This window comes from Aulostomus chinensis, chromosome 8 (assembly GCF_037954235.1).
Source record: "Aulostomus chinensis isolate RoL2024-O1b breed Wild chromosome 8, RoL_Achi_v1.0, whole genome shotgun sequence".
NCBI classification, from domain to species: Eukaryota; Metazoa; Chordata; class Actinopteri; order Syngnathiformes; family Aulostomidae; genus Aulostomus; species Aulostomus chinensis.
The window spans coordinates 30,564,674-30,575,888 of NC_141327.1; the positions used below are offsets into that span (position 1 = coordinate 30,564,674).

The 11,215-nt window shown below is 44.7% G+C and overlaps 1 protein-coding gene across 1 annotated transcript in view; it reads right to left on the reverse strand.

Moving 5' to 3' along the window:
- Nucleotides 1-768, reverse strand: part of gpr179 (G protein-coupled receptor 179) — a 19,969-nt gene extending 19,201 nt beyond the window's left edge. The window contains exon 1 of the mRNA XM_086212425.1: nt 1-768. This exon is cut by the window's left edge and continues 683 nt beyond it. Within this exon, the coding sequence (XP_086068551.1) occupies nt 1-228 (228 nt within the window). The 5' untranslated portion in view covers nt 229-768.
- Nucleotides 769-11,215: the final 10,447 nt, after the last annotated feature.

Here is an 11,215-nt window from a genome sequence, read left to right on the forward strand (position 1 = left end):
CCAGTCGTCCTCCAGTGAGGGAGCTTCTGATGGGGTCACAACAAAGCCAGAAGGCTGAGGGGGGTTGGAGGATGTAGTGGGGCTGGTGGAGGCATCTGGCTCTCCGGTTCTTGGGGTTTGGGACTCACTGCTGTTGTCGGCCGTCAGCATGACTCCTAGTGGGATGTCTGGAGTCACATGTGCTCTGAGGAGGGAGGGGAGCAGAAGAAGAAGCCATGCTGGACCCATCGTGGACTGACCGGGGGTGGGGTGGGGTGGGGGGTCACGCACCTGTACCGTCTCTGTTTGTCTCCTTTTGTTTCATCAAAAAACTCACATGTTGGCAGAGTTTTGGAGTCTTTCCATCTTCACATCAGCGATGCGCTGAAGCAGCAGCAGGAATCCCAGAGATGCTCACGCAGCTCCATCAGTGCAAGCACACACACGCACGCGCACACACACACACACACACACGCACACACATACACACACGTGCACACGTGCACCCAAGTGCAGGTACAGAGCAATCATAAACCTCTGTGGAAGGGGGGCAGCACCGCACCTCCATTCCCATCCACACGCATCCAGACGGCGCTTCCCACGGACTAGAGGTGCTGCAGCAAGTTTCAGAGCAAATGTAGCAAGCATGAGGAAGAGGAGGAGGGGGAGACGCCTCAAGGCTGGGGGACCCCAGCGCCAGTCCAGGGGGAGGAGGAGAGCAGGTTCCCCCCTTCCTTTCCTCCTGTCTTCTTCTGTCTCCTGCTGCTATCTGTTGCTCTAGAGAGCTTCCAGCCCATCTGACAGAGGATTGTGATGCTTGTGAGTCCTTCCTCCCGCCCTCCACCCCCTGCCCACCCCTCCTCCCATCACAACCTCCCTCCCTCCCATCTCAACACCCTCCTCTCTCCCCCCATCACTTTATACTTAGACAGGGAAGCTCACCATTGCTGAAAGGTGAGAGGAGTGTGTGTGTGTGTGTGTGTGTGTGTGTGTGTGTGTGTGTGTGTGTGTGTGTGTGTGTGTGTGTGTGTGATAACAGAGTGAGGGTTAAGCTCTGCAGCGTTTGGGCATCCATGGATGAATGGATTAACCCACCCTACACCAAGAGTAGAGTAGATGTTTACACACACACACACACACACACACACACACACACACACACACACACACACACACTTATCATAATCATCAATGCAGCATGCTGATGTAAATTCATGAGAACATCATGAGGACATTCTAATTGTTTTTTGCAATGTTTGGTAATCCCTCACTTCAGTGTGCGTGTGTGTGTGTGTGTGTGTGTGTGTGTGTGTGCAAGTGTTTCTGCGCGGGAGGTGAGAGAGAGAACAGGGAAGAATGGAGGGACAGAGGCGTGAAGTGAAGCGTGCTGGCTGGGAGGAGGGATGCAGGCAAGAATCCTTGTTTTGGTGGCCATGGCAACTGGTTTCTGAGAATCATCCCCCTCCCCCCTTCCCATTCACACACACACACACACACACACACACACACACACACACACACACACACACACACACACACACACACACACACACTCTCTCTGGAACCAGTGCTGGGTGAAGGTGCTGCAGTCTGAGGAAGCAGTGAGAAGTGACTGTGTCCCCGTGAAGGATCATAACATCGCTGTGTCCTCCTTCACCTCTCCTCTCTTCTCTTTGACACTGGGACTCAAATGCAGGGGCGGAGCCTGGCAATGTAGACATGCGCTCTGCGCTTCAAGAAGTTTTTCCCTTCTTGAGAAGAGAATGTCTCAAAACCTGTCCATGATTTGGGGAAACAATAATAACCTAATAGCAAACTGAAAGGTTAATTTGTTATTATTTGTTCATTCTTGAATTCATGAGGAAGTTCTTTCTTGCTTAACAAAACCTCCCAAAGCCGCGCGCTGGTGAGACATCAGCTCACAAACGCGCTGACAAATCATGAGGGCAGCAGCAACGGTCAGAGCCATGATGAGCGCTGCTACGCTGGCGTGCTGCTGCAGCCAGCAAGAACAGGTAGAGAAGTTCATTCGTCCAGGGTAGAACTCAGAGACACTGTGACGTTAGAACACTGGGATGTTAGAACACCGGGATGTTAGAACGCTAGGATGTTAAAACGCTGGGATGTTAGAACGCTGGGATGGTAGAACGCTGGGATGTTAGAACGCTAGGATGGTAGAACGCTGGGATGTTAGAACGCTGGGATGGTAGAACGCTGGGATGTTAGAACACTAGGATGTTAGAACGCTAGGATGTTAAAACGCTGGGATGTTAGAACGCTGGGATGGTAGAACGCTGGGATGTTAGAACGCTATGATGGTAGAACGCTGGAATGTTAGAACGCTGGGATGTTAGAACGCTGTGATGTTAAAACGCTAGATTGTTAAAAACCCGGGACATATAAACGCTAAGATGTTAGAACACTGTGACGTTAGAATGCTAGGATGTTAGAACACTGTGACGTTAGAACTCTAAGATGTTAGAACACTGTGACGTTAGAATGCTAGGATGTTAGAATACTGTGACGTTAGAACGCTAGGATGTTAGAACACTGTGACGTTAGAACGCTAGGATGTTAGAACGCTAGGATGTTAGACAACTGTGACGTTAGAACGCTAGGATGTTAGAACACTGTGACGTTAGAACGCTAGGATGTTAGAACACTGTGACGTTAGAACGCTAGGATGTTAGAACGCTAGGATGTTAGAACACTGTGACGTTAGAACGCCAGGATGTTAGAACACTGTGACGTTAGAAGGCTGTGATGTTAGAACGCTAGGATGTTAGAACACCGCAATATTAGAACACTGTGATGTTAGAACACTGGGATGTTAGAACGCTAGGATGTTAGAAGGCTGTGATGTTAGAACACCGGAACGTTAGAACACAGGGATGTTAGAACACCGGGATGCTAGAACACTGGGACGTTAGAACACTGGGATGTTAGAACACTGTGACGTTACAACGCCCGGATGTTAGAACACTGTGATGTTAGAACGCTAGGATGTTAGAACACTGTGATGTTAGAACACCGGGATGTTAGAACACTGTGACGTTAGAATGCTAGGATGTTATAACACTGTGATGTTATAACACCGGGATGTTAGAACACTGGGACGTTAAAACGCTAGGATGTTAGAACACTATGACGTTAGAACGCTAGGATGTTAGAACGCTGTGACATTAGAACGCAAGGATGTTAGAATGCTAGGATGTTAGAACACTGTGACGTTAGAACGCTAGGATGTTAGAACACTGTGACGTTAAAACGCTAGGATGTTAGAACGCTAGGATGTTAGAACACTGTGACGTTAGAACGCTAGGATGTTAGAACACCGGGATGTTAGAACGCTAGGATGGTAGAACGCTGGGATGTTAGAACGCTAGGATGGTAGAACGCTGGGATGTTAGAACGCTAGGATGGAAGAACGCTGGGATGTTAGAATGCTGGGATGTTAGAACGCTGTGATGTTAAAACGCTAGATTGTTAAAAACCCGGGACATATAAACGCTAAGATGTTAGAACACTGTGACGTTAGAATGCTAGGATGTTAGAACACTGTGACGTTAGAACACTAAGATGTTAGAACACTGTGACGTTAGAATGCTAGGATGTTAGAACACTGTGACGTTAGAACGCTAGGATGTTAGAACACTGTGACGTTAGAACGCTAGGATGTTAGAACGCTAGGATGTTAGAACACTGTGACGTTAAAACGCTAGGATGTTAGAACACTGTGACGTTAGAATGCTAGGATGTTAGAACGCTGTGACGTTAGAACGCTAGGATGTTAGAACGCTGTGACGTTACAACGCTAGGATGTTAGAACGCTAGGATGTTAGAACACTGTGACGTTAGAACGTTAGGATGTTAGAATACTGTGACTTTAGAACGCTAGGATGTTAGAACACTGTGACGTTAGAACGCTAGGATGTTAAAACGCTGGGATGTTAGAACGCTGGGATGGTAGAACGCTGGGATGTTACAACGCTAGGATGGTAGAACGCTGGAATGTTAGAACGCTAGGATGGAAGAACGCTGGGATGTTAGAACGCTGGGATGTTAGAACGCTGTGATGTTAAAACGCTAGATTGTTAAAAACCCGGGACATATAAACGCTAAGATGTTAGAACACTGTGACGTTAGAATGCTAGGATGTTAGAACACTGTGACGTTAGAACGCTAGGATGTTAGAACACCGGGATGTTAGAACGCTAGGATGGTAGAACGCTGGGATGTTAGAACGCTAGGATGGTAGAACGCTGGGATGTTAGAACGCTAGGATGGAAGAACGCTGGGATGTTAGATCGCTGGGATGTTAGAACGCTGTAATGTTAAAACGCTAGATTGTTAAAAACCCGGGACATATAAACGCTAAGATGTTAGAATACTGTGACGTTAGAATGCTAGGATGTTAGAACACTGTGACGTTAGAACGCTAAGATGTTAGAACACTGTGACGTTAGAACGCTAGGATGTTAGAACACTGTGACGTTAGAACGCTAGGATGTTAGAACACTGTGATGTTAGAATGCTAGGATGTTAGAACGCTAGGATGTTAGAACGCTAGGATGTTAGAACGTTAGGATGTTAGAACACTGTGACGTTAGAACGCTAGGATGTTAGAACGCTAGGATGTTAGAACACTGTGACGTTAGAACGCTAAGATGTTAGAACACTGTGACGTTAGAATGCTAGGATGTTAGAACACTGTGACGTTAGAATGCTAGGATGTTAGAACACTGTGACGTTAGAACGCTAGGATGTTAGAACACTGTGATGTTAGAATGCTAGGATGTTAGAACGCTAGGATGTTAGAACGCTGTGACATTAGAACGCTAGGATGTTAGAACGTTAGGATGTTAGAACACTGTGACGTTAGAACGCTAGGATGTTAGAACACTGTGACGTTAGAACGCTAGGATGTTAGAACGCTAGGATGTTAGAACACTGTGACGTTAGAACGTTAGGATGTTAGAACACTGTGACGTTAGAACGCTAGGATGTTAGAACACTGTGATGTTAGAATGCTAGGATGTTAGAACACTGTGACGTTAGAACGCTAGGATGTTAGAACGCTGTGACGTTAGAACGCTAGGATGTTAGAACACTGTGATGTTAGAATGCTAGGATGTTAGAACGCTAGGATGTTAGAACGCTGTGACGTTAGAACACTGTGACGTTAGAACGTTAGGATGTTAGAACACTGTGACGTTAGAACGCTAGGATGTTAGAACACTGTGATGTTAGAACGCTAGGATGTTAGAACACTGTGACGTTAGAACGCTAGGATGTTAGAACGCTGTGATGTTAGAATGCTAGGATGTTAGAACACTGTGATGTTAGAACGCTAGGATGTTAGAACACTGTGATGTTAGAACGCTAGGATGTTAAAACGCTGGGATGTTAGAACGCTGGGATGGTAGAACGCTGGGATGTTACAACGCTAGGATGGTAGAACGCTGGAATGTTAGAACGCTAGGATGGAAGAACGCTGGGATGTTAGAACGCTGGGATGTTAGAACGCTGTGATGTTAAAACGCTAGATTGTTAAAAACCCGGGACATATAAACGCTAAGATGTTAGAACACTGTGACGTTAGAATGCTAGGATGTTAGAACACTGTGACGTTAGAACGCTAGGATGTTAGAACACCGGGATGTTAGAACGCTAGGATGGTAGAACGCTGGGATGTTAGAACGCTAGGATGGTAGAACGCTGGGATGTTAGAACGCTAGATTGTTAAAAACCCGGGACATATAAACGCTAAGATGTTAGAACACTGTGACGTTAGAATGCTAGGATGTTAGAACACTGTGACGTTAGAACGCTAGGATGTTAGAACACCGGGATGTTAGAACGCTAGGATGGTAGAACGCTGGGATGTTAGAACGCTAGGATGGTAGAACGCTGGGATGTTAGAACGCTAGGATGGAAGAACGCTGGGATGTTAGATCGCTGGGATGTTAGAACGCTGTAATGTTAAAACGCTAGATTGTTAAAAACCCGGGACATATAAACGCTAAGATGTTAGAATACTGTGACGTTAGAATGCTAGGATGTTAGAACACTGTGACGTTAGAACGCTAAGATGTTAGAACACTGTGACGTTAGAATGCTAGGATGTTAGAACACTGTGACGTTAGAACGCTAGGATGTTAGAACACTGTGACGTTAGAACGCTAGGATGTTAGAACACTGTGATGTTAGAATGCTAGGATGTTAGAACGCTAGGATGTTAGAACGCTGTGACATTAGAACGCTAGGATGTTAGAACGTTAGGATGTTAGAACACTGTGACGTTAGAACGCTAGGATGTTAGAACGCTAGGATGTTAGAACACTGTGACGTTAGAACGCTAAGATGTTAGAACACTGTGACGTTAGAATGCTAGGATGTTAGAACACTGTGACGTTAGAATGCTAGGATGTTAGAACACTGTGACGTTAGAACGCTAGGATGTTAGAACACTGTGATGTTAGAATGCTAGGATGTTAGAACGCTAGGATGTTAGAACGCTGTGACATTAGAACGCTAGGATGTTAGAACGTTAGGATGTTAGAACACTGTGACGTTAGAACGCTAGGATGTTAGAACACTGTGACGTTAGAAGGCTGTGATGTTAGAACGCTAGGATGTTAGAACACCGCAATATTAGAACACTGTGATGTTAGAACACTGGGATGTTAGAACGCTAGGATGTTAGAAGGCTGTGATGTTAGAACACCGGAACGTTAGAACACAGGGATGTTAGAACACCGGGATGCTAGAACACTGGGACGTTAGAACACTGGGATGTTAGAACACTGTGACGTTACAACGCCCGGATGTTAGAACACTGTGATGTTAGAACGCTAGGATGTTAGAACACTGTGATGTTAGAACACCGGGATGTTAGAACACTGTGACGTTAGAATGCTAGGATGTTATAACACTGTGATGTTATAACACCGGGATGTTAGAACACTGGGACGTTAAAACGCTAGGATGTTAGAACACTATGACGTTAGAACGCTAGGATGTTAGAACGCTGTGACATTAGAACGCAAGGATGTTAGAATGCTAGGATGTTAGAACACTGTGACGTTAGAACGCTAGGATGTTAGAACACTGTGACGTTAAAACGCTAGGATGTTAGAACGCTAGGATGTTAGAACACTGTGACGTTAGAACGCTAGGATGTTAGAACACCGGGATGTTAGAACGCTAGGATGGTAGAACGCTGGGATGTTAGAACGCTAGGATGGTAGAACGCTGGGATGTTAGAACGCTAGGATGGAAGAACGCTGGGATGTTAGAATGCTGGGATGTTAGAACGCTGTGATGTTAAAACGCTAGATTGTTAAAAACCCGGGACATATAAACGCTAAGATGTTAGAACACTGTGACGTTAGAATGCTAGGATGTTAGAACACTGTGACGTTAGAACACTAAGATGTTAGAACACTGTGACGTTAGAATGCTAGGATGTTAGAACACTGTGACGTTAGAACGCTAGGATGTTAGAACACTGTGACGTTAGAACGCTAGGATGTTAGAACGCTAGGATGTTAGAACACTGTGACGTTAAAACGCTAGGATGTTAGAACACTGTGACGTTAGAATGCTAGGATGTTAGAACGCTGTGACGTTAGAACGCTAGGATGTTAGAACGCTGTGACGTTACAACGCTAGGATGTTAGAACGCTAGGATGTTAGAACACTGTGACGTTAGAACGTTAGGATGTTAGAATACTGTGACTTTAGAACGCTAGGATGTTAGAACACTGTGACGTTAGAACGCTAGGATGTTAAAACGCTGGGATGTTAGAACGCTGGGATGGTAGAACGCTGGGATGTTACAACGCTAGGATGGTAGAACGCTGGAATGTTAGAACGCTAGGATGGAAGAACGCTGGGATGTTAGAACGCTGGGATGTTAGAACGCTGTGATGTTAAAACGCTAGATTGTTAAAAACCCGGGACATATAAACGCTAAGATGTTAGAACACTGTGACGTTAGAATGCTAGGATGTTAGAACACTGTGACGTTAGAACGCTAGGATGTTAGAACACCGGGATGTTAGAACGCTAGGATGGTAGAACGCTGGGATGTTAGAACGCTAGGATGGTAGAACGCTGGGATGTTAGAACGCTAGGATGGAAGAACGCTGGGATGTTAGATCGCTGGGATGTTAGAACGCTGTAATGTTAAAACGCTAGATTGTTAAAAACCCGGGACATATAAACGCTAAGATGTTAGAATACTGTGACGTTAGAATGCTAGGATGTTAGAACACTGTGACGTTAGAACGCTAAGATGTTAGAACACTGTGACGTTAGAATGCTAGGATGTTAGAACACTGTGACGTTAGAACGCTAGGATGTTAGAACACTGTGACGTTAGAACGCTAGGATGTTAGAACACTGTGATGTTAGAATGCTAGGATGTTAGAACGCTAGGATGTTAGAACGCTAGGATGTTAGAACGTTAGGATGTTAGAACACTGTGACGTTAGAACGCTAGGATGTTAGAACGCTAGGATGTTAGAACACTGTGACGTTAGAACGCTAAGATGTTAGAACACTGTGACGTTAGAATGCTAGGATGTTAGAACACTGTGACGTTAGAATGCTAGGATGTTAGAACACTGTGACGTTAGAACGCTAGGATGTTAGAACACTGTGATGTTAGAATGCTAGGATGTTAGAACGCTAGGATGTTAGAACGCTGTGAAATTAGAACGCTAGGATGTTAGAACGTTAGGATGTTAGAACACTGTGACGTTAGAACGCTAGGATGTTAGAACACTGTGACGTTAGAACGCTAGGATGTTAGAACGCTAGGATGTTAGAACACTGTGACGTTAGAACGTTAGGATGTTAGAACACTGTGACGTTAGAACGCTAGGATGTTAGAACACTGTGATGTTAGAATGCTAGGATGTTAGAACACTGTGACGTTAGAACGCTAGGATGTTAGAACGCTGTGACGTTAGAACGCTAGGATGTTAGAACACTGTGATGTTAGAATGCTAGGATGTTAGAACGCTAGGATGTTAGAATGCTGTGACGTTAGAACACTGTGACGTTAGAACGTTAGGATGTTAGAACACTGTGACGTTAGAACGCTAGGATGTTAGAACACTGTGATGTTAGAACGCTAGGATGTTAGAACACTGTGACGTTAGAACGCTAGGATGTTAGAACGCTGTGATGTTAGAATGCTAGGATGTTAGAACACTGTGATGTTAGAACGCTAGGATGTTAGAACACTGTGATGTTAGAACGCTAGGATGTTAAAACGCTGGGATGTTAGAACGCTGGGATGGTAGAACGCTGGGATGTTACAACGCTAGGATGGTAGAACGCTGGAATGTTAGAACGCTAGGATGGAAGAACGCTGGGATGTTAGAACGCTGGGATGTTAGAACGCTGTGATGTTAAAACGCTAGATTGTTAAAAACCCGGGACATATAAACGCTAAGATGTTAGAACACTGTGACGTTAGAATGCTAGGATGTTAGAACACTGTGACGTTAGAACGCTAGGATGTTAGAACACCGGGATGTTAGAACGCTAGGATGGTAGAACGCTGGGATGTTAGAACGCTAGGATGGTAGAACGCTGGGATGTTAGAACGCTAGATTGTTAAAAACCCGGGACATATAAACGCTAAGATGTTAGAACACTGTGACGTTAGAATGCTAGGATGTTAGAACACTGTGACGTTAGAACGCTAGGATGTTAGAACACCGGGATGTTAGAACGCTAGGATGGTAGAACGCTGGGATGTTAGAACGCTAGGATGGTAGAACGCTGGGATGTTAGAACGCTAGGATGGAAGAACGCTGGGATGTTAGATCGCTGGGATGTTAGAAAGCTGTAATGTTAAAACGCTAGATTGTTAAAAACCCGGGACATATAAACGCTAAGATGTTAGAATACTGTGACGTTAGAATGCTAGGATGTTAGAACACTGTGACGTTAGAACGCTAAGATGTTAGAACACTGTGACGTTAGAATGCTAGGATGTTAGAACACTGTGACGTTAGAACGCTAGGATGTTAGAACACTGTGACGTTAGAACGCTAGGATGTTAGAACACTGTGATGTTAGAATGCTAGGATGTTAGAACGCTAGGATGTTAGAACGCTGTGACATTAGAACGCTAGGATGTTAGAACGTTAGGATGTTAGAACACTGTGACGTTAGAACGCTAGGATGTTAGAACGCTAGGATGTTAGAACACTGTGACGTTAGAACGCTAAGATGTTAGAACACTGTGACGTTAGAATGCTAGGATGTTAGAACACTGTGACGTTAGAATGCTAGGATGTTAGAACACTGTGACGTTAGAACGCTAGGATGTTAGAACACTGTGATGTTAGAATGCTAGGATGTTAGAACGCTAGGATGTTAGAACGCTGTGACATTAGAACGCTAGGATGTTAGAACGTTAGGATGTTAGAACACTGTGACGTTAGAACGCTAGGATGTTAGAACACTGTGACGTTAGAACGCTAGGATGTTAGAACGCTAGGATGTTAGAACGCTAGGATGTTAGAACACTGTGACGTTAGAACGTTAGGATGTTAGAACACTGTGACGTTAGAACGCTAGGATGTTAGAACACTGTGATGTTAGAACGCTAGGATGTTAGAACACTGTGACGTTAGAACGCTAGGATGTTAGAACGCTGTGACGTTAGAACGCTAGGATGTTAGAACACTGTGATGTTAGAATGCTAGGATGTTAGAACGCTAGGATGTTAGAACGCTGTGACGTTAGAACACTGTGACGTTAGAACGTTAGGATGTTAGAACACTGTGATGTTAGAACGCTAGGATGTTAGAACACTGTGATGTTAGAACGCTAGGATGTTAGAACACTGTGACGTTAGAACGCTAGGATGTTAGAACGCTGTGATGTTAGAATGCTAGGATGTTAGAACACTGTGATGTTAGAATGCTAGGATGTTAGAACGCTAGGATGTTAGAACACTGTGATGTTAGAACGCTAGGATGTTAGAACACTGTGACGTTAGAACGCTAGGATGTTAGAACGCTGTGATGTTAGAACGCTAGGATGTTAGAACACTGTGATGTTAGAATGCTAGGATGTTAGAACACTGTGATGTTAGAATGCTAGGATGTTAGAACGCTAGGATGTTAGAACGCTGTGACATTAGAACGCTAGGATGTTAGAACGTTAGGATGTTAGAACACTGTGACGTTAGAACGCTAGGATGTTAGAA